This window comes from Pelodiscus sinensis, chromosome 4 (genome assembly GCF_049634645.1).
Source record: "Pelodiscus sinensis isolate JC-2024 chromosome 4, ASM4963464v1, whole genome shotgun sequence".
In the NCBI taxonomy this organism is placed as follows: domain Eukaryota; kingdom Metazoa; phylum Chordata; order Testudines; family Trionychidae; genus Pelodiscus; species Pelodiscus sinensis.
Window position 1 is genome coordinate 63,206,644 of NC_134714.1, and position 23,767 is coordinate 63,230,410.

The following is a 23,767-nucleotide window of genomic DNA, read 5'->3' on the forward strand; positions in this document are numbered from 1 at the left end:
TCTTTACACTTGGGGTTTCACTCAATCACCAGTTCAATACTGTTCCTGTCTCTTGCCTTAGCCACAAAAGAAATTGATGTGTAGAACACCCATTTGAAGTGAGAGGGAATTTGGGATAACAGGGGGAGTAAGGCCTCTCCTGCCAGTTTTAAAGCACCCACTCTTACTAAAGAAAGAATTACCATGCAATTATTGTGTGTTAGGTCCCTATCAAATTCACAGCCATGAAAAGTACATCATGAACTGTGAAATTTGGTCTTTTGTATGCTTTTACCTTACGCTATACAGATTTCTCAGGGGAGACCAGTCACAAGGTGTGGGTTTTTTGTTTGTTTTTGTTTTGTTTTTTTTCCCCAGGGGTGGTTCATGATATTGCCACCCTTACTACTTCACTGCCATCAGAGCTGGATGGCTGGAGAGTGGCCGCTGTTGGCCAGGGCACCCATCTAAGTAGGTAGTGCCCCACCAGCAGCAGTGCAGAAGTAAGTGCCAATATCATACCATGCCATCTTTACAATTCTGACGCTGTGAAATTTCATATTTAAATAGCTGAAATCATGTAATTTATTTTTAAAAATCATGAATGATAGACAAAATTGACTGTGAATTTGGTGGGGTCCTACATACAAGCATGCAAAAGCTAAACATGATATGCTATTGAAAGTCATAATGTAGCTGTTGTATAGCAAGTGTCCTAATAAATATCTGTTCTTTTAACAGTTTGATTTTTTTTTTAAATTTTAGGTTGCCTCCAGTGTGATTTTATCTCACAGTCAAGCAGAAACTCATGAAGGTGAAAATCCTTCAAGTCCGTCATCTAAAAGCCTGGAGAGGACCAACTCTAGCAACAGCAGCTGCCTGGATTCTCTTAAAGCTGATACAGATTTTAGTAGTAAGACTCTCTTGGCAGTATTCACCTAAAATAACTCAATGGATAAGGGTCTCTTACCAGTATGTATCTTCTCTGGGAATGTTGCATGTCATGTAATCTGTGTATGGTGCTATGGATTAATCTTTTTCAGTTAAGATAGCTCTTTGATTCTGTAGAAGAGTACAAATTGTAATGGTATTTCCCCTGAGAAGTGATTTAGAAAAAGCAGTTTCTTGTTACTAGATGAAGGGAAGGCCAGCAATAATTTTTCTCTGCTCTGCCTTGGTTGCATTCATAATAAAGAGGCTCACGTGTCAGATCAATTGAAATGATACAGGTGGAAGTAATGAACATATAACAGGCAGAACTGGGTCTTTGGTATATAAAATATAGATAAGTTTGTCTCATTTGATTATTCAGACAAATAAGATTTAAAAGTTGGAGATATGACAAACAGAAAATTTAATTACAGTGGAACTTAAAACCAAAAATAACATTGACATTTGAGAATTGTGAAGTTAAGGTTCATAAGCAACTTAACTCTGATCCTATAACTCTCTTTACCATCAGCCTAATAAGCCATGCGAATAATATCTAAATGTTTTAGAATATATCCTAATACCATAAACTTTAGAAATCTAATATAATTAACTACTAAAAAACTTTTCTATCACCTCAGATTTCCCCAACAGTATTTCTTTGGTTGCTAAGCCACGGTCTACACAATAACTTATATCAGTATAACTACGACACCAAGGGGTGTGGAAAACTCACACCTCTGAGTGACAGTTACAGCAATTTAACTCCCAGTATAGAGAGGGATGTGGCGATGGGAGGGCTTCTCTTGTCATAGTTACTGTCTCTCGAGGAATTAGAGTACTTACGCTGATGCGGTCACTCTGCCTTTAGCATAGTAGTGTCTTCACTAAGCCCACAGTGGCGCATTTCCACTGTTGCAGCACCATAAGTGTAGACAAGCCCTGAGTATGCAATTTATAAGCAGTAAAAGCATTGTTGAAGTGGTTTGAAGGTCAATCTCTAATTTAATATAAAAATTGTTATAATCTGAACTAGTACGGACCTACAGTCATGACTACATAGTTTTATTTTTGAACCACAGCAGTGTTTCTTCTCTCTAGTACAGCGAAGCAGTCAGAGGGAATCTCAGCTTCTCATGGACAGTATTTGCGAAGAGAATGTATTTGAGGTATGTAAGTATCTAATAGGCTTTTGATGTTTTCCTAATAAGAAACATATTGCCTGTCTCCCTTTTAGATATTCTTTTGAATGCAACATTACTAATGAGCATACTCTAATTATTGATATGCACTCTTTATTCACTCTGTAGAAATTTCAGGATGGTGTTATCACAGTAGGGGAGTTTTTTACACTTCTCCAGGTCCATATTCTGATTCAGAAGCCCCGGCAGAGTCATCTTCCAGCCAATGTGAGTATTTAGCCTCTCAAATGCATACTCCTCATTGCCATTTAAATTGTATTTTTCTGTCTTTATTTCAGTTATTTTAATGAATCCCAAGAAGCTAAAGAAGTTGAGTTGTAGAGACCTTTCTATTATGAGGTCCACAAATGAACTAGTCCCCTTCACTTTTCCACAATGTACTTATGAATTTGCACAGTTTATTTTTTAACCCTCTCCTGCTCTGTCACCTTCCCTTTCTCTGTATATGGGGAGGAACGGATATAGGATCTGGAAAGTGGGCAAGCAGCTCAAAAGCTATGAGCTGAAGACTCCTGTTTTCTCTGCCTTTTAATATCCTATATTTAGAGCTCTGCATCTGATCCACAATTCAAAGATCTGTCCATGTATATCTGCATCTACAGATCTGTATATCTGCTGATATAAAGTTGATATTTGTGGATTTGCACAACTCTAGTCATTCCACTTAATGAATGAACAGTTAACAAAACTGAAGGCTTCCTTCAGCTATCACTAGCTTCCTTCAGATATCCTGGCTTCAAGTTAGAACAGCCTACCTAAATTCTTGTCTATGAATAAAATTTTTGAAAGCATCCAGTGACTTATTACTAAAAAGCGATTAAAAGTCAATTGTACTTGCTTTTCTAAGTCACATGGGTGCTTATGAAAATTGTATCTAAATGTTTTATTATAGTAGTTTAGAAAAACTGTAACTGGTCTACCGATGCTCTAAGACTGACCTTTAAGAACAAAAATAATACTTGGCACTCACATGGCATGCTTCATTCCTAGATTTCAAAGTACTTTTCAAAGTTGAGTAAATTTGAGCTATAGAAGTGATATGACTTACTGTAAGTTGCATTGTGAATCCAGTACAGGATGGAATAGAACTCAGTGCTTCTACTTCATTGTGGTATGCCCTTTCCACTATGCTATGCTGCCCAGCCGTAGGAACTTTCTCTGCAGTGAAATTCCTGCTAAATTGGATTTTTCAGTTTCATTCCTCTTTCCCTTTAGTATGTAGTTGATACAGCTCCTACTCCAGAAGACCTGATTTTCAGCCAGTACATTTATCAGCCCAAACTGCAGATTTATGAGGAAGATTGCCAGGTTCTCTCTCAGATGATAGAAAAGTAAGAATTTTTTTTATTTTGGGCGGGGGGGGGGTGTTGAGTCATTCACAGAGGATATTAGTTTTTGTTTGTAATGCATTATCTTAGATTTGACTGCATTCAGGATGGTCTCATGGGAGTAATTCCATTATTTTCCAAAGGAGAGAGGTGGATTATCTGTTTAATTTTAAACAGACTTACTACAGTCTTGAGCCGGTGTGTTAAAACTGAATATGGGAAAGTCTTGATAGGGCTTGTGGGCATGGAGGTGGTTAGAGACACATCTGTCACAAGTGATTGATTTAATTTGTTCTCTCATATCTGCTGACCTATAAATGTTACTTAATATTGGCAAAAATAAGTTTTGGACCCTTTTGTCAAAGCCTCTAAAAGATGGCAAACAGAAGAAAGAGCATGATAGATTATAATTTGTCATCTGTTATAATTCTCTGGAAATTGTCAAATTAAAATACAGACAATATGATATCCTAGAGGTTTAAGTTTTCTTGTTTATGATGATTCTTCGTATCAGATTCTTCCAAAAACAGGCAAGCTGCTGGGGAAAACCTTAGCTTTGCATCATATTTGGTTGGTCATCAAATCTGGGTTTGTGCACACTGGAAATGTAAATAAATTCCAGGCTGCCTCCTGTTTAAGCCAAGAGACTGTTAGCTTTTCAGCCATGGATAATCAAACAGTATCTTGCAGGGGGAGACAGTCTGTCCATTAATCAAAGGAAAGGTCACTTGGGAATTTATAGTTCAAAAATACCATCTTGAACTTCACCTGGAACACAGCTAGTAACCAATGGAGATATCTGAACAGGAGATGTTTAATGTGTTTTCAGCATGAAAGCGAGCTGCAACATTAAAATTGTAAACTTTTAGATTTCATTGCAGTAATCCTGCCTCAAAGAGAAAGTCTTGATTACCATAAGATGGTCCATATAAAAAAAGTCTTTATGCCCCAGGTTGAGGATTTAAAAAAATCACTCATGGCATATTTTTATATGGATATACAACAAAATCTCCAATTTATGAATAATATTTATAGGCTTATCCTCTTAATTGGGGTAAGAGCTGATACAATATAAATCACTCCTGAGTGCCTTGCTTATCCTTATAGATGAAATCTTGAACCCACTAAAGGCAAAACTCCATTGACTTCAGTGGGACCAGGATTTCATCCCAAGTCATCTTGACTTCACCCATGCCTCAATCTTAGAAGACAATACGTAAGTCATTGCACTGCACCAGACAGTTCAGATATGGAAATAAATTGAATGACATGAGCATACTGAATGTTACCTGCACCTGCTCACTAACTGTCCCAGAAGCCTTGAGCAAGAGGAGAGTCAATATAAACCACAAATCAGTTGGGTCCAGTTAGTTTTACATTTTTAAGTAATGTTTCCTGTAAATATAGGAACCACACTTAAGCTGTACCTACTTTGGGACACCATTGGTATTAGAGAAATGTTCTTGGATTCAGTATCTATACTGTACATATAGCTATAATAGCACAAATAGTGCTGAATTGGATCAGAAATGCTTCTTTAAGACTAAGACCACTATTCAACAGTTAGATACCAACCATTATACTTTCATTTCTGATATAGCATCTTCGTGCATTTAATTCCCTGGATAACAAAAAAAGATTATGCCCCTTTATTTTACATAAATTCACATTTCTGGAGTTTGTTGATCTGTAATCTTGTAACTGGGATTAAAGAATAACCTAATCAAGTGTAAAGAATCTGGGGCAATTTAATTTATTCTGTGAAGACTTTCTCCTTCACAATGTGATCTGTTAGGAGCTTTTAATCAAAAAGGGGATAATATCCAAAACATGGTGAAAGGGCTGCAAAGGAGTCAGGTCTGGCAGGTTAGGTGAAGGTACTGAATCCTACTTAAAAGAAAATACTTCTCTCAATGCTTAGTTAAAACTCAATGGGCTTGATTTGCATAAGATGCATAACCTCTTACATGCTGGTTTACGTGGCTACAACAAGGCCCTTCTCTGGACTTTCTTCATGTTTCAGTTTAAAGTTGTGTGCCGGTGTCCAGGATAAACTTCTGGTGGATGTGAATAAAAACCTCTGGGAAGTGATGAGGACCTGTTCTGACAAAGAGGTAATGCAAATATTGTAATCTTATTGCATGCAGTTATACAAATCTGAGTGGTGACTGCTAATGCAGACTCTCTCAGCCCTCTTCTCTGGCTCCGGCTCCCTCCAAACAAACTAAATTTTAGCCCTGGCTTTCTAACATCTCCACAGATGGCCACCTGTTAACAAACTCAGTGTAGCCAAAAGCAAGCTCTTTCTTTCCCTCCTGATATTAGGTGAAAACTATTTTGATGTAGAGGATTAACTGTTTTTTCTGTTTGCTCTCTGAGTCTAATAGTGGAAAATAGCAGGGTGCTATAATAGCCTTTCCCCCACCATATTTTTCGTGGCATATTCAAATCTTGTAATTGTCACTGATCAGTTGGTAATTAATACCAATCCCTTTTCTTGTTGAGGTTGGAGTGGGGAGGAAAGTTATACTTGGACTAATTTAATTTGCATTGAGACAACAGAGTTTTCCCAGCAGCACCCCATCTTCCATATAGCCACATGTCCCCCCAGCATGCTGGCATAGCCCATGTGAAATGTTGTGCGTCTCTCCCCCCCCCCCCCCATGAAGCCTGCTTTTCTTCTCCTGTGGGGCCCCCTTCACAGACACCCCTCCACCCCGCCCCCCGTTGAGCTGCTGTGCTGAGACAGAAGGTCTAACTCTTGCTGCAGCTCACATGGGAGTCAGGATGCCCCAGACAAACTTTCCACTCTTACCTTACCACACAGATGCCAGCATCCTTCCTCAGCCAGCTCCACCATCTCTGCACTTGCATAGCCTAGGACTCAAGAGCTGTATGTATTGCTCTGGTCAAAAGCCTGACCAGTGTAAGTTTATTTCCCAGTCCACTCCGCTCAATGTGATGAGGACAGTGCACTAGCCCTTGTTCCTAAGATTTCCCTTTGCACTTCAAACAACATGTTGCTTTAGGTAAAAAAACAAAATTATTAACTACTGAAAGATAAATGTTCAGTTATTAAAAATAATATTGTACAGCTCAAAGTTGGCTATCTAAGAAGTAAACAAAATTGCAGTCTACAGTCTATAAACTAGACAGGATTTGAGATAAGTGGTGTCCACCAGACTTCCATACACAGGCCGTGCTTTCTTCTTTTCTGCTCAGGACTCCTTTCCCCAGTTATTCTTTGTTCCAAAGGTGTTACCAGGTGATATGTTGTAGGGGAGAGTGAGGCCTAGTGGTGATGTTACTTGCCCCTTTTATAGCTTCTCCATGTGCAGGGGACTTTGCTGGAGACTCTGCTTGGTAGAACACAGTTAGTGGAAAAATACAGGCACAAGATGGAATTGAATTTATTCATAGAAGCTGTTACCCATATATTGGCTAAAGCAGGGGTAGCCAATCTGCAGCTTGTGAGCCGCATGCGGCTCGCAAAGAAAAAAACTGTGGCTCCTGACGGAATCAGGATGGAACCCAGAACTGCTCAGGTCAGCCATGCTCACAGCCGGGTCACTCTGAGCCGCACGAATGCTCACGGCCCACGCCGTTCCGCTCATGGCCCCCAGCGCACTACATCATATCCTGGGTTGCACACAGTGTCCCAGCCTGCACGTGCTAGCAGCCGGCTGCTGAGCACAGGCAGCGGCAGCAGCACCAGTGGTGGCTCTGGGACTTGGGCATAAGGTTAGTGGGGGAGGGAGATTGGGTTAGAGCAGGGAGGGGAGGTGTCTGGCTCTTGGGAAGGGGAGGGCGTTGGGGGGACGGGGACTGCTCAGCGCACCAGCTGCTCAGCGCAAGCGCCCCAGCACCTGGATGGAGACATGCAGCTGTAGCGGCAGCGGCTCTGGAACCCAAGAATTAGGTTAGAGCTGGGAAGAGGGGGGGATTGGTATAAAGGGGGCCAGTGCCATTGACACCTCATGATATGACATTTCATGCAAGATGTATCACAATCATATCCTATATAATGATATCGCTATAGTGAATATGGAATGTAGAGTGTCACTGGGATATCTGCAGATTTGCATGGCTCTAGATATAAAACTTGGATCCACATCCATCTGAGAACCATAAACATGGTCCATGAATATCATCAGATTTACAGGGTTCTACTTGTGTGACTCATATATGCTGTTACTAAATAGTCTTTGGAACGGATTTAACTAACTTTATTCAACTTTCTAATTCACCTTCCCTACTGTTGTTTTCCCTATTCATTGCAGCTGAAGAACTTTGGAACAGAATTGAATAAAATGAAATCCTGCTTCACCAAGAAGAGTAAAGTCCTGGCTCACAAGGGGAAAGTGAAATTATATGACAGTTTGGTGCAAAACACACAGGTACTGAGATGAGAGAAGGGAAGAGGGTTGTAGAGGGCTGTTAGAGATCCTGATTTATTTACCTTTTGTTTAAAATGTGTACATTGAGCTTGGGGCCATCTAAATATCCTATGTTAATATGCATTCTCCTACTGTTAATTTCCTACTTCTTTCCTCTAGGGCAGGGGCAATGTCTTTCTATGCACTTACATAGTGGGGACCTAGCTCTTGATTCAAAACTGTGGATGTTACACACTACTGATTATAAAGAGAGAGATTGTAGCAATGACTACTGTTGTCTTATGTGTTCCTATTGCACTACAAATAAATGAGAGAGTGGGAATGTCGGCATAGGCCACCAGTTAGAGAAATATATGGAGCATTTGTCCCATAGTGAAGGACATCTCAGAATGTTCTTATTTCTTAAAGGGTCAAACAGGTTATCATTTGTTCAAAAAACTATTTTATCCTTTAACACCTGGAACCATCTCTCTCCATGAGAAAAGCGATCGAAAGATTATGGCAAAGCAGCTCTGATGTCCTCTGAAATTCTGTGATAGCCCTTTACTGCTGTCTATCTGGTTTTAGATCCAAGGATGATAGATTTCATTGGTTGATCTCCAAGCAAACAGAGATCAGTGTGAGAGTCCTAGCAAACGCAGAACCATTATTTAAATACAGCACTAGATTTATGTGAAAATATATTACCAAACAAAAATTAAACATAACTATCCAATTTTACCCTTAGATCCAATGGGAGAAACTGCAGTCAAGAATAGCAAAAGTGGATGAATTCCTCAGGGAGATGGATAGTTGTCTTTGTGCTCTGGAAACTGGTAAGTGTTTCAGAGCTTAGTTCAAGATTTTTAATTGGAGTATTAAAAAGTTAACTTCTTTGGAAAAGCTACTATTCTAATGATCACTTACAAGCATCAATTAGAGAAAGGGCATGGGAGCATTACAAGCTCTACGAGTAACTTGTCCGTATGAGACTGGCTGGATAGGCCTATGATTATAGATTTGACATAAGGGAACCTTATAAGTAGGATGTGGAGATTGTGACCAGTTAGATTTTTTCCTAATATATTCCAGTGCTCAAGACTAATGTGGACTATGAGTTTCAAAACTGCTGTAATTGGATATAGCGCAACCAAGATTTTTATCCATCAACTGCTACCTGAAATTTTCTTGTAAACTCTTAACTACAGGCTTTTTGTTACATGTTTGACAAAGTAAAATTGCAGCTGATTATTATAATAGCTGAAGACAACTGAAACCTAAACATTGGGCCTGACCGATACAAGAGAGGCTGTATTCCTGAAGGGGTCACTGCCAGTGTTCTCTCTACTTTGTCCCCATACTTGAGCAAAATTAATTTTGTTATATGCATTAATTTGGAGGTGATGTGTGACACATCACCTTCATATTGGTGCACATAACAAAATTTATGTGGTGCGGGGGAGCAAGAAGTTTAGTGTGGGAGGGGGTTCAGGCATGGAGCAGATGGTTGGGGTGCAAGGTTGTGAGGGATCTGGCTCGGTGTGCGGGTACTAGGGTGGGGTTGGAGATGAGTGATCTTGGGAGGAATTGGGGTGTACAAGAGTGTTTCAGAGCTACTGTAAGGAGAAGACCATTCCCCCAGCTCTCCTCACACAGACCAGTTGCTGCTATGAGGAGATACAGCATGTCCCTCCACTGTGGCAGCTTCAGGACTGGGCCTCCCCAGCTGTGGCAGGGTTGGGGGCTACAGGGTCATAGTGGGATCAGGACAGGACCACTGCGGCAGGGTTGGGAGCCAGTCCAGGTGGCCCTGGTTGTGATAAGTTGGGAGGCTGGCGGGGTGGGTTCAGCCTCCCCTAGATGACTGTGCCCTTCATGGCCTTCTGGAGTACCTGCACAGGGCTAAATAGGTAGCTAAATAAGCAATGCAGCTTACAGGAAACTTAAGTCACAGCTAAGCCTCAGAGCAGTGTGTTGGGCAGAGAGTGGCTTCTAATACTACTTTCCTTTAGTTGCTGAGTTGGAAGAATGTGATGCAGATATCAGTGATCCAGTGACAGACTGGGAGTCCAAAGTGAGACACTTGGAGAAAGGTAATGGGGCCAGTCGTGGTGTATTTCTGATAATGAAACTGTTTGGAAAAGTTTATGGCCCAGAATAGGAGATATGTACCTACAGACTAGTATGAAAGCAAACACTGAAGGTGGGCATCTTACCACAGTTCTCTTTCCTGGGTTGGGAGACTGCTATCCACATAAACAATCCTTTCTGCATTTGATTGCCTTTTTTTCCAGAAACTCAGAATTTGGAATACAATGAGCTGAAAAGAACATGCATTGTTCTCCAAGTGCTGAATAATTGCCCACTGACATTTTAGTAGGAGTAACTACCATTATCCTGGGATTTCGCCTGATGTCGAGAACCATGGCTATACAGCCAGTCCTTTTTTTTAATATGCTTTTCAGACTGTTTGCAGTTCTCTTTCATAGCTCTTTTTTATATTCTTAGAGCTTGAAAACCTCAAAGCCCAAGAAGAGGAGCTGCAAAGGTAGAATTTCACACAATGATTCTTTTACTTTTCTTTAAAGCTTATATGTTCACTCAGATTCTACATGTTGTATCAAGGTGCTTTGTCTTCTCAGAACATCTGATTTTGTTGCTGTATTTCTGTAGGAATCTAACAAATCTGGAGGCTAGGAAACAACAGGGATTTTCTGAGATAAATTGTCTGCAGACTAAAGCAAGCAACTGTGAGGAGCTCCTCGATAGATACAAGTAAGGGAAATAAAGGGTCTTCAGCTTTGATTTTTATCCCAGATATCAACCAGTTAGTTCCCTCTTCCCTCATTGGTAGTGCTAATGAATTTTTAACTGATGCTACATTTGAAGCCTACCTTCTGGCAATATTGGATTAACAGGAAAACTTCTATGAGTTTAGTGTATAGTAGGATGCACTGATTTTATATACATAAGGGTCACTGCAAAGTTTCTTCCTATTGCAGACTCTCCTGCCCTTGCATAATGAGTATTTTTATTTTAATGTTGCCTCTTAATAGAAGACAGATTTTTCGATATTTCCTGGAAGATCATGCACATGCTATGATTTCCATCTGATTTGAGCTACGGGGACAGCAAATTGCCAGCTACCATAGGCACATTTATTTGGTGGCAGATGATGTGTATCTGCACTTCATACTCTGACTTTGTTCCTCTTTGTTTCTTTGGTTGTAACTCAGATTTTTCTTTTTTTAGTTTCACTGAATGGGAGATGAGTGAATGGAGTGATCAGCAGGCAGTGTTCACCTTCCTTTATGATTCTATAGAACTGACTATCATATTTGGGCCACCAGTGGGTGAGTGGCAAAATTTGGCAAGAGCTTTCTCTGGTTTGCAAACCAAAGGTTTACATAGTAGAAATCCATTGGATCAGACTGACCTTTTTAGACTTTATACTAGTAGGAGAGGCAAAAGTGAAAGCATTAAAATTGAGTTAAAGTGGTTTATGGATTAGGATTTGTCGTACTGTCTGTGTTCAGTGTCATCAGTTAGCAGTCTCGGGGTTGTCCTGGCACGCTCCTGACAGGACCTCTACTCCGTCGGTGATATACTTTTGGCTGTGTGCATGCTCTCCCTTTATCTGAAGTGTTAGACCCCGTGCACTTGGGTCAACACAGGAGATCTCTGAGAGCCCCTGAAACGACAGATGCAGGCAAGGGTAAAATTGAGCAGGTTTATTGTCAAATGTGATGCACTAATAGTTGTTAGCAGAAGTGCTCATGCTAAACCACTGTGCATTTGGCACGCGTTGACAATGTACCAATGCATAGCATGCCTATTACCAAATAACAGATATTAACAGCAGTTAACCAGAGTTAAACTACTGTGCACTCTGTAAGTCCTCTAGGCAATGACATCTGTCGTTTAAGGTGCCTAGTGCACCCCCCCAAGGTTGGTCGGAGAGTACCCTTTGCCGTGGCCTTTTATAGACAGGTACAAATTTACATCACTTCTTTACGGACCAGGTTGCTACCCTCTGTTGCCTAGTTACCAACCCTCATCTTATGGAAGGGGGGCTCACTTACTATCCTTTATGCTGTCAGTTTCGGCCTAGTCCTGAACCTAGGTCGGTATGTACATTAGTTTTTGGGGAGTCTTTGTACCAAGACATTTCTTATTAAGATGTTCTGCTATTCCCCTTTGGCTTAGTCCGTACTTGGCCTCCCTATGTCCTTTCATGCTCCACCTAACTTATACAATTATCAACAGGGCCTCTTTCTTGGCTCCTGTGTTACTGAACCAAAGTCTTGCTCACTAGATTGCAGGCCAGTTGCTGTTTTCATGTTACAGGCCTCTAGTCAGGCCTGCTGACTAATGTTACTGACCCTCAACTTACTACAGGATTCAGACACGACTTTAACAAAGGATTAAATCATACAACCTGGATATCTGTTCCTAGAGATATATCTCTGGGGTGTTTAGCATGCACAGTCTAGGAATACACACTTACAATATGGTTTGTTTTTGGTCTCTTACAGATGGTGCTGTTTTCAATGACAATCCATGCAGAAAGATCATTAATATGAGCTTTGAATCTCTGTTGGATGGTAAGGCTCTGAAGTGGCTTGCTGCTCTGGTCCTGGGTTTGCCTGTTTCTAGGAAGGCATATTTGTACTTTATCTGCAAGTGCATTGCCTGATGGTCCCAAAAAGAGATTACTGATTATACATATAAGCAGGACTGAAAAATAATTCTTGCTTTTGTCTTAACAGAAAAAAAAGCTCCACTTTCATCATGTCTAGTTCAAAGGCTCATCTTCCAATTTATTGAAAGTCAAGGTTTCTGGCAGACAAAATGCACAACAATGCAACACCTGCCTCAGGTAATGTTCCAAGAAATTAATCAGTAGATCCCTGAGATGATGATCATGGAATCTATTCTGTCCATGCTTCAACAATATTTTCTTAAAATAAAGTTCAGCCTTGAATTTCTGAATATTCTGCTGCATAAGTATTTGCCATAAGGAAAGTGATTCTAAAGCTGTAGTCCAGTGGTCCCCAACCTTTAGAGGCTGCCGGGCGCCAGGGGGCGTGGCCATTCACCTGCCGGGCGCCAGGGGGCGGGGACACATGCACGCCCGGGGGCAGCCCCTCCCCATAGCCACATGCTCGGGGGCGGGGCTCCCCCGCAAGCGCCGCGTGCCCGGGGCCGGTGCACCCTCCAAATGCTGCGCGCCCGGGGCCGGCCCCCCTGCAAGCACCCGGGGTCGACGGCCCTCCCCCCAAGCGTCGCGCGCCTGGGGCGCGAACGGCCAATTCGCAGCACTCCCGGGGTCGGCGCTTACCATGCGCCCGGGCCAGTTCCGGCACAGCACATGCACCACGTGCCCGGGGCCAGGCCAGCCCCGAGCACTTGGCGGGCGCACACAAATGGCCCTGCGGGCACCATGGCAGGAACCACTGCTGTAGTCAATCAACTTTAAGTCATACAGTAAAGTGTGTGGTTCTGATTCTGTGTAACTGTAGATACTTCACTCAATAGATTTGTTCCCTTGTTGATGTCTGTTTGCTTTATGACTGAAATAAACTGTACTATTTCTGTTAACCCTAGAGCTAACACAACCATTCAGGACAGAAATTATATTCTGGTTCTTACATAAGAGTGGCTTTAATTGCTGAACCACATTTGGCCTTCCCACATGGATGCACAGTTATATTTGAGGGCATAAGTTGGACAGCAGAATCTTTCTGTGGTAATATCTGAGCAGTTTCATTTTCAGGACTCAAACTGAATGCAGAGTTACAATTATGGAGCTTTTTATGTACTTTGTAGAATAGAATTACAAATAATTTTAAATTATTATGTAGCTAATACGTGTGCTCTAATGTGATTACTCTTTCTGATTGTCCACTTAGATGCTGCATGAGATCTCATTAGTGGTGAATCGCTGTCGACTCTTAGGAGAAGAGATTGAGTTTCTGAACAGATGGGGTGGAAAATGTAATCTTCTGAAGACAGAGGTGGACAACACAAAGTGAGTGATGTAAACATCAAACCTACTCCGATTCAACCTCAAAACAGAGCTGTTAGTGACTACTCACAAACAGAAGACTTTGAAACAGTTTCATTGTACCCTTAATCACGGAAGCTAGCTGACATCCAAAACTTCATTGTGTGTAGTTTTTTTTTGTATGGTTGGTTTTTTTTGCAAATTCAGCATCTTTTGAAAAACAAAACTTAACTTCAGAATAGCAGGAAACGAACACTTGGGGGATTCTGTCAGCTTCCTTGCTAACACCTCTTTCATTCCTTGATACCTGGACTTTGACAAATATTTGTATCCAAGGCATTGGATCAGGGTGCAGCAATGTGCAGGGAATCAGGACCAAGAGTTATTCTTCAAATAGATGTAGCTGTGTATTCTACGTGTGTGTGTGTGTGTGTGTGTGTGTGTGTGTGTGTGTGTGTGTGTGTGTGTGTGTGTGTGTGTGTGTGTGTGTGTGTAATCATCGTACTGAAGATGGAGAATTTTGCCTAGCTGTACCAGTAAAGGGAGGGTGCTCAGACCTCATGGCCACAGCCCCTCCTTGGCTCTGCGAAGCAACATCTCCCAAAACAGCCCCCCTTAGTTCCACTTGCCACTTGGAGCTAGAGTCCAAGCTTTGGTCTTAACCTCTTACTTCTGTAATGTTTTTTTTCTAGTTGTATATAGTTAGTGAGTATTCTCAGTGGCAGTTAAATTAATGTCGGTTGTATTTAGTTAAATATCCCCTTTTGATGCCCTCATCAGGGTTTAAACATTGTCTATTTTATGGGGGAGCGATCCCTAACAATAGTCCTTCAGATATGGGTGTATGTTGTGTTTGGGTGAGATCTTTGTGAAGGAGTAGTGTTTGATTTGTATATCAATCACCAAATGAATTCAAGTGGCTAAGGGCCTTTGCCTAAAGCAGCACTTGCTTGAAGAGGCCATGTGGCTTACTTTGACACCAAGGCCTTTGTAGGATCAGAGGTCGCCTTTGGGTTCTGAGAGTACTGCCCACTTCACGTTCTGGATCACACACCTCTCCAAAGAGATGGAGCCATTCCCTGTGGAATATACCAATGAAAAGGACACAAAAGACCAATCAAAACCACTCTCGAACTTGTGGGGATTCTTTACTCTTCTAGGAATAGCGTGGAACAGCACAGGATTAGTCCCAGTGTGCAGGGCGATATGGATGCCTGTAATTGCTTCCCAGGACCGAGTAGGACTGTTCACTTCAATTCTGACTCCTAGACATCCATTGAGTCTGATACCAGCAAGGGCAATGCTGGCACTAACTTTCCATATTATAGCAGATCTTTGCCTTTCTGTCCCAACCTCTCCTTTAGTGCTGGACTTGGCCATGGTGGAGTCATTTTTAGCCCCATTGGCTGGACAAGCCAATGTACACTTGGATCTGTCAGTACTGCATCCCAGTGTTCCCGTTACAGTCTGTGGGGAAGTGCAGGTGACCCCTGCACTTCCAACCTAGTTGGTTCCTGAAGAACCGTCGTAAGTCAAGCCATCATAAGTTGAATCCTTATTTCCCATAGGCACAATGTTATAAATGATGGTTCCGTTCCTGGAGACCCATGTCATACCCTAAAAATACCAAAATTGACTATGGAAATGGAGGAAAACTAAACTAAATAGTTCAAATAATGCACAAAAATAACTAAAAAGTGGCGGAGATGGTCAAGCAGCAACTGCAAACTGGCGAGTCTGACTGACCTTGTGTGTTTCCTGTTTTGGGATGATGCATGGAGTCTGCTTTGTACACTGTCATAAATGAGAACTGTGGGGTTTTAGGAGCTATCAGGCACAAAAAAAATGGTTGTAAATGCCGGGGGTTGTAAGTCAGGCAGTCATAAGTTGGGGGTCGCCTATTCCAGGCTCAATGCAAGGGATCTTGTCACTGAGAAACTCTTTTGCACTGTTGTAGTTGGTGCTGTAGATGTTACTGTGGTGGCATTCATCACCTTCCACCTCAATACCATCCATCATTTCAGTAATGCAGCTGTCTTTGGGGTTGACACTGCTTCTACTGCTGGAAACAATGGAGGGTGTACTCAGCTTCAGTAATACCATTTCCACCATCAGTGTCCATTTCCATTCTGTTCTGGGCTACAGAGGAGTCAGACTAGTTGCTCACATCCTCAGGGCTGGCTCCACCCTTATCCTCTTAAAGCCCAAGACGCCTCAGCATCCAGATTGGGATCATCTTCTTTCCATTTTCCATTTCTGGCTTGCATTGGGGACCATTTATGGAACTCTATGACTGTCTTGTGATTAGGAAACCTATTGGTCCTTACCTGTCTATCTCTGTGGATGCTCTTTAGATGTAAGGGTCCCACTCATCATCTTGCCCTAAGGGCAAGGTTATTGGACAGGTCTTCAGCAGTGGCTGTTGACTCACCACAAGCCCAGGCACCAGTAAACCTTTCATTGCCTCCAGAGTCATCCACCCAGGTCCATTGGTCCTGGAGCAAGATCTGGCTCTGATACAGTTTAGGGCCGTAAAAGTGTAGTTGATTAACCAATAAGCAAAAGCTTACAGGTTAATGCTATAGACTACATAGGTTCTCCCCTCCTCTTCCCCCTCCCCCCTGCCCACTTGCCAGTAAATTTTTTAGCAAGCTAGGCTGCTGGCTAGCCTGCTAAGTTCTGGCTCGCACTGGGTCCACGAGCTAAGACCACCCCCTAGACAGGGGCTGCTGCCATCCTGTGCCACTGCTTTATCAGAGGCAGCAGCATAGGGCAGCAGCACAGGTCCACAAAGGGAGCTGGGTTTTAAACGGTCTCCTCTTGCAGACCAGCTCCCACCTGGCACCCCATGGTGCTGTCTCTGATACAGTGGCAGCAGTGCAGAGTGGCAGTGGTGTTCTCGGGAGTGAGGCTGGAGTGCAATGGCTGCTGCCCAGCCCCCAGAGATTATAGAATAGTTGACTAACCATTAAGAATTCATGAGGTTACTCGACTATTCAGTTAACCAATATTTAACATCCCTAGTACAATTAACCACTTCTTTATTCTTTAGTGTTGTAATGCCTCAAACTCCTTGGCTGGAACTGCGGTGAACAATAGAACCCAACTGGGCAGGTTTATTTCCACTCCCAACAACAGGCACTCAAAGTGGGTGGTCCTTATGGGCAGGGCTCACCAAGCAGTGTTTGCGCTGTGCATGCGCTGACCGCACTGTGCGGCCCTGCTGGTTTCAAATCCACTTGCCATGGACTATGTCTAAGTTTTCAGACTAGTTTCAGGCACTTATCACTGAGGGCTGCTTGATTGAGAAGACTTTGTTGCAGTCTGCATTGGATATGGTGGATAGCTCAGCCACAGTGATACTCAGCAGTGGACATGAGAGAGAAGTCTTAGCTTCAGAATTTGGGCATTACTCTCAGCATCCAACAGGCTACAGAGAATTTGTCCTTTGGACAAGATTTTTTTTTTTCGACGAAGAATAAGATTCAGCAGTCTAGGGGTACCCTGTGGTTGTCAGGGTGTATAGAGAGGAACTACTGCTGTGGTCAGCAGCAGCACTATGATTGACAGCACACATTTTCCTCGCACAAGACAGTGGGACTATCTCAGAAGGGGGCATAGGTCCTAGAGGAGGAGGCATTCAGGTATGGGGTTTGGCCAGTCTCACATGCTTTTACCCAGCACTCCCTGAGTACGTTTTTTTGATTCCTCAATCCAGAGCAGTGTTACAGTGGTCTTTCCCTTCTTCCCATTCCCACTCTTTGGGGACAGGCTAGCTTGCTTTCACAATGTTTGATCTCCACAGACAGCTGGGCCCTAAGCACTATCAGATTGGGCTTCACCATCTAGTTCATTTGCATCCCTCCCACCACCCTCCTTCCCCATTCCTCTTCAAGAAACCCTCTCATGAGATACTGCTCCTCAAGTAGGTTTACTTGCTACTGGCTTGGGAGCAGTGGAGGATGTTCAGCCAGAACACTATGGTTGGGGCTTCTAATCCCAGTACTTTCTGGTGCCCAAATCCAAGGAAGGAGTGAGATCTATTCTTCACCTTCATGGCCTCAACAAATATATCTGGTACATGAAGTTTTGAATGGTCACTCTATTGACTATCCTCCCTGTGTTATCTCAGAATGTCTGGCTTACTGTTCAGGACCTTCAGGACATGATTCACATGATGATTTTGCTGATTTGACCACTACTATGAATCAAAGGAAGAGAGAGAGCCATTTTCAATTTACAATGCTTCCCTTTGGGCTCTTTCACCCCTGGGGTTTTTACCAATTGTGTGGTCGGGGTAATGGCATACCTTAAGACAAAAGAATCAACATCTTGCATCTGGATGACTGGTTTCGGAGAGGCTGGTGAAGAGAGGAAGTCCTTTTGCATATTGATGCTACATCGTATTTACGTGACCATCTGGGTCTCATCCTAAATACCAGTAAGTCGACTTTGGTTCTCATTCAGAAAATAGAATTAATTGGGAGCCCTGAAATGCTAAGAGTTGAAGAGCATTATTGTATACCGAGAGTTTTTTCAGATGATTCACTACTTTTGCCTGCATCTGTAGTCTCAGTCTTCCACAACAGTGTGGACATGTGCAGTGTTGTTTCATGGACATCTGTACACACATTTATGAACCTTTGTCGTTACCATATCTTCCAGGGCAGAAGCAATCTTTGGTAGAGCTGCCCTGCAATCTTTGGGAAGATTCAAAGCCCTGCCTCCCTGGGTGGGATCTGCTTGTGGGTCACAAAGTGGAATTCACAGCTGCATCTACTTGAAAAAAATGGTTACTTACTGTAACTGTGGTTCTTCGTGTATTTTGTGACCCACTTCTGTCTCCTCTGCATTGGAGACTTGTCTCTGCATGTTGGTGTGAAGGGCCTGGAGGCTTGGGGCTCCCCCACCTCATGGTCAAAGGAGGAGCTCTGGCCACAAGCATTTGCCATTTATGGTACTGTTAGGCCCCCTTTTCTGGCTTCACTGTGCTGGGTACGTACATCGCTAAATGGAATACACTGCTGCATCACATCACATCACAATCAGTGTTACAGTAAATAACTGTCATTCTTGCATTTGGTCTTTAGGGGGGAAAAATAAAAACAGCAAAGTGAAGACATCTTGAGTTTGCTTCAGCCAGGCAGAAACCCACAGTCCTTAACTTAAAATGAATTTAAAACAATAATCCATATTCCTAGTTCCCACTTTCCCATGGTGCTTCCTTTTCTTGTGGCATGGCTGGGCTGGACTGGACAAGTACTTCACTGCAGAATCCTTCTTCCAGTTTCCACTGCCTCTTTGTATCCCTGTTCTAGTGAACCCTTTCTCTATGTTCTTAATGTGGGTTTATACACAGGCTGCTTTGTTTTTAATAATATCCCCTCATAATATCCTGCGTCCTTCACTACACCAACAAAAAAAAAATGCAGTACTCTTTTTAGTGATGTCAGCAAAACAAATGTGCAGTTACAGGTTTGGAGAAATGATGTTTGTTGTTTTTTAAAGGGTGGAACATCAGAAAAAGAATCTTTCCTTTCCCCTCCTTTCTAGTCTTTAGAGAGATTGGTTTCTTCTGATGGGAACTTGGGCCTCATGCTTTTATTACTTAAAATGGCACAATTCCTTCAGCTTTACCTACTGCTACATTATAAACAAATTACACTGATGCTCTTCAAGAATTATAAAGTGAGGCTATGTATAACATCTTAATGTAGTTGTAGCTTTTTCCACCTGGAAACGCAATGTCAAAAGAAGCTACTAAAGGAAGCCATGACTTAATCCTTTTCATTTACTTTTTGTTTTCTTTGCAGAGTGAAGCTCTTGTTCTCCTCTTGTACAGCTTTTGCAAAGTTTGAGGTGATATTTTCTTTATCTGCCAACTACCCTTCAACACCACTCCAGTTCACTGTCCAAAAACAGATTGGGAGCCTTGGGTGAGTAGCACAAGTAAATAGTAAAGGACTATGGCATACTTTCTACTTCTAAGCAGTGAACAGGAAGTTAAATGCTAAGAAATATACTGTCAGAAGCTCATCTGAGAATTTCTTTTTGTCTTTCCCAGCCATGATGAAATTTCTGCTGTTCTGTCCAGTGTGCCACTGGGCACCAACTACCTGAAGAGAATGGTCAAAATGATTCATCACAACTTGCTCCAGGGTTCCCTGACTGTTCACTAAATCCACTCAGATCAATGCAGTTCTCATGCTGGATGTCTGTCCTCTTCAAACTTACAAGAATTGCCAGGTTGTTCCCACAGTGCAGTTAGCTTCTTTCAGTACTATGAGAATCTGATCTAGCAGCCAACTGTGAAATTGTCTGGTATTTAAACCACTGAAATGAAATCTCAGTAAGCCTACCACCAAACATCTCTCCTATACCAAAGTGTACTGAGGTAATGCAGAAAATTCTCTAGCAACAAGGAGGAATTTCAGATGATTTCCATTAACTTGGACCACTTTCCACATTTTTATTTCTCTTCCGCAACCCCTCCAGCCACTGCTGGTTATGGTTTCCCTTTTGTTACACTCTGCCCCAAACGAAAAAACTCTAGCTCCTGTAACCACCAGAATTAGTCTGATTTTTCTCTGGTTTGTTATTTCTAAGGGCTACTATCTATCTTCCAAGGTTTGCAGTACTCCAAGTTACTATCCGTAATTAGCCCAGATAATACATTTCAGATGATGCAATCAAATTTATGGAATGTCTGAGATCACAAATTATAATTCCATTTTCTGCTGTTTAACAAAATTATAATTTATAAAATTCACAAATGGCATACACTTTACTCTTCAGGTTACTGCTTCTAGCCATTGATTTTGCAGTGCAACAGTACCCAAAGTCACATGGATCAAGTTGTGAGCTTTTTTGTGTGGAATCATTCTGCACGTAAATCCTTTTCTAAAGCTAAGGTGTTGCACTATTTGAGGCACTTACTTAGGCTAAGCTCCCTATTTCTCAAAGGGGTAAGATGGCTAGATATGCAAATCTGTTTTTGCATAGTTTGTTCAGCAGGTGACCTGGTAGGAGATGTTCCAAAGTGCAGGATCTAGCAGGTGTACTTCTGTTCTCAACCGTTTTGTTACTATCTTGCTTGAGGCAGCTGTTTCCTTAAGGAAAGAAAACAAATGGTGGTGATTTTCATTACATAGAAAGACTTTTCTCTTCCTAAACAGATAGTGCTTGCTCTCTTTGTATCTTCAGTATTGGTAAAAAGGATTATGATAGATGTAACAAATTCAGCTAAAAAAATTCCAGCTATCTGAAAATGTTTTGTGATATGATCTCAAAAACAAACTACTCTTTTAGTTGTATTTCAGTCAAATTCATCATGATTTGATTAATTATTTCATAATTAAGTTCCTAAAGACTCTCTTAGTAATTTTAATGAAATTGCCACTGCTAGAATTTTTTATTTACCTTTAAGGATTCTTTATGGCAAAAACTATTTTTTAAAATGTCATCATACATTCATGTTTTTTCCAGATATAATCTCCTTTACCTGTCTACCTTTTGTGTCATCACTGGAATAATATTCTTGCTTAGCAAATTATCTGTATCTTTGCTTCCATTAATTCTTTGTACTGATACTGATAAAAAGGAAACCAGTAACACATTCTAAACATTTGCTGAATGTCCTGGAGAAATAGGGATATAATTTGACATATAAATCACTAACCGACATCCTGCCTGTCTCTAAGTTTCCTATAAATTGCATAAGCTGTAATGCCCCGGAGCCATAAGGAGCATTCGGTGCACTATATTGAAGTGTTAGTCTTGTATAAAATTTTGTCAATAGGGCCTGATTTCTTTGACTTCAAAACTAAAACAAAATCTAGATAATACCTTTGACATATTTTGAACCTTTTTTTTTTTTTTTTTGGTCTTAATGGTAATTGCATCTTCAGATTTAGAACTGAGAATGTCGTGAGTAAATAGAACCTGTTCCTATCTATGGTGTTGAAGCATCTAGTACTTATCATCTCTCCATTATGTGGGTTCCTGACAGTTTCTGTATGTCTGTAAAATATAAGAATTTTTAAATGTTTTCAGAAGTTTAAGCATTTATATATTTTGACGTTCTATGTTTTCCAATTTTCCTTCTATAGAAGGTAGTTTTGAAAAGCTTATTAAATATTTGTATTAATTATTTCCTTCTCTTCTTTACTGTGAAATAATTTAGAAGTTAAATTGATATTGTCAACTTATATCAGATTTCTATCTGAAAAATTACATAATCGCATGGGCGAAACTTTTGTCATTTCCTGTAAATTAGAGCAATATTTTTCTTGTCTTTTGTTTGTGAATTTGACAGTATTTGTATGTAAGTTAGTTGCACTGTTTCTCCTGTACAGGCAGTCCCCGGGTTACGTACAAGATAGGGACTGTAGGTTTGTTCTTAAGTTGAATTTGTATGTAAGTCGGAACTGGTACATATTGTAGGGGAAACTCTAGCCAAACATTTCTCCAGAGCTCAGTTTTATTCTCCCACACCTCACTTCCTCAGTCCTTTATTCTCAAGCTGAGGAGTCTGCTGAGAAGCCGCTCCACGTCTCCCTGGTCTGCTGGGGGGGGGGCGCTAGCTTCACGTCTCCCTGGTCTGCTGGGGGGAAGCAGCTAGTGTGGGGTTGCCTCACCCCGTTTGTAAGTAGGGATCCGATGTAAGTCGGATCCATGTAACCTGGGGACTGCCTGTATATAGTCTTAATTTCCTCCATTGTTTGTGTATGATTTGCACAAAATAGCAGGAGAAATGTAAGTACCCTAGGAAAAATGACCACAAACGGGGGCAGCAACCTCTTGAGATGCACTACCAGAAACTACTTTTAATGCATTTTAAAAGTATATATTTAAGTTGAAGTCTTGATATTTTTAACCACCAGAGGGCACTCCTGCAATACTTCATAAAATACTATGCACCATAGTGGTAAAAAATTGTCTGAGAGCCTTTGAAGAAAAAGTAAGCCAAGAACATCAGGGGGCTAAAAGGACTGGGATAGTGTGTGGTGAACTGTCTTTTAAGAGCTGTTGTAGCTTCTTTGTTTGGAGACCTGGAAGGCAGGGGAAATCATGCATCTGTAGCAGAGCACAGCAGAAATGAAGGAGCTCTAGTCTTGCATATAATTTTTATGCATAATGTGTGTACACATGAACCTCCAAGAGTTTTGGGTCTTAAAATTCACAGCATGCTGTCAAAGTGGAATTTCCCCCAGTTTTCCTCTAAGGTTTCAGTGCTGACTTGCAAGGTATTTGTAGAGTCACGACACTTAAACTCCATAGCAGTAATATACCCACAAGAATTGGTTTGCAAAGATAAATTGAGTTAGCATCTAATTTCACAATTATACTGCATATGTCCATTGTTCAGTCAGGGAACTCCATGAACAACTTTCTCGAGTATCTGATCATTTGCATTATCAGTTTGATCCTCTGACAGTGTTGAGCTGGGGTTAGAGCCCAACACTTCTGAATCCCAAGCCTATGTTACTTTTTTCAAAAGCCTGAGTAGTTAAGTTTTGCATAAAGAGAGAGATGAATTACAGTATGAGTCATTTACAAATGACAATGTCTGCTCCTTCTAAGTTCTGTTTTAGCATAAGGATACAACACCATCTGTAGAAGAGGCTGGTGATCCAAAATCAGGAATATGACTCAGAACTATGGATTTTAAATATAAACACTAAACTTAAATCTTAATTTGACTGGTTTTACGTCTAAATAGCTTTTATAGAAATCATGGTAATTAAGATAAAACATGGTAATTTTACTTTCACTTAATGTGACTTTAATTTAAAAACTCCTGGTTTTGACTAAAAAATAAGCGACGTATAAGCATCTAAAATCATCCATTACAAAATCTTTTGTAGAAAATAAACATTATATATGTTTCAGGAGGGATTCAAATTTGACTGTTTTGTCTTCACAGGGAATTATTCCAGAATAGCT

The 23,767-nt window shown here is 41.3% G+C and overlaps 1 protein-coding gene across 4 annotated transcripts in view; it reads left to right on the forward strand.

Annotated features, from left to right (window-relative positions):
* KNL1 (kinetochore scaffold 1) overlaps positions 1–23,719 on the forward strand; it is a 52,633-nt gene extending 28,914 nt beyond the window's left edge. For all 4 annotated transcript variants that reach the window (XM_075927102.1, XM_075927101.1, XM_075927103.1 and 1 more), the window contains 16 exons: positions 745–892; positions 2,011–2,078; positions 2,220–2,318; positions 3,327–3,442; positions 5,463–5,553; positions 7,720–7,836; positions 8,564–8,651; positions 9,828–9,908; positions 10,324–10,363; positions 10,489–10,590; positions 11,068–11,168; positions 12,351–12,419; positions 12,585–12,694; positions 13,728–13,846; positions 19,636–19,758; positions 19,887–23,719. In XM_075927102.1, the coding sequence (XP_075783217.1) occupies positions 745–892; positions 2,011–2,078; positions 2,220–2,318; positions 3,327–3,442; positions 5,463–5,553; positions 7,720–7,836; positions 8,564–8,651; positions 9,828–9,908; positions 10,324–10,363; positions 10,489–10,590; positions 11,068–11,168; positions 12,351–12,419; positions 12,585–12,694; positions 13,728–13,846; positions 19,636–19,758; positions 19,887–20,001 (1,587 nt within the window). In that variant the 3' untranslated portion in view covers positions 20,002–23,719. The remainder of the gene's footprint in view (positions 1–744; positions 893–2,010; positions 2,079–2,219; positions 2,319–3,326; positions 3,443–5,462; positions 5,554–7,719; positions 7,837–8,563; positions 8,652–9,827; positions 9,909–10,323; positions 10,364–10,488; positions 10,591–11,067; positions 11,169–12,350; positions 12,420–12,584; positions 12,695–13,727; positions 13,847–19,635; positions 19,759–19,886) is intronic.
* The last annotated feature ends 48 nt before the right edge of the window (positions 23,720–23,767 follow it).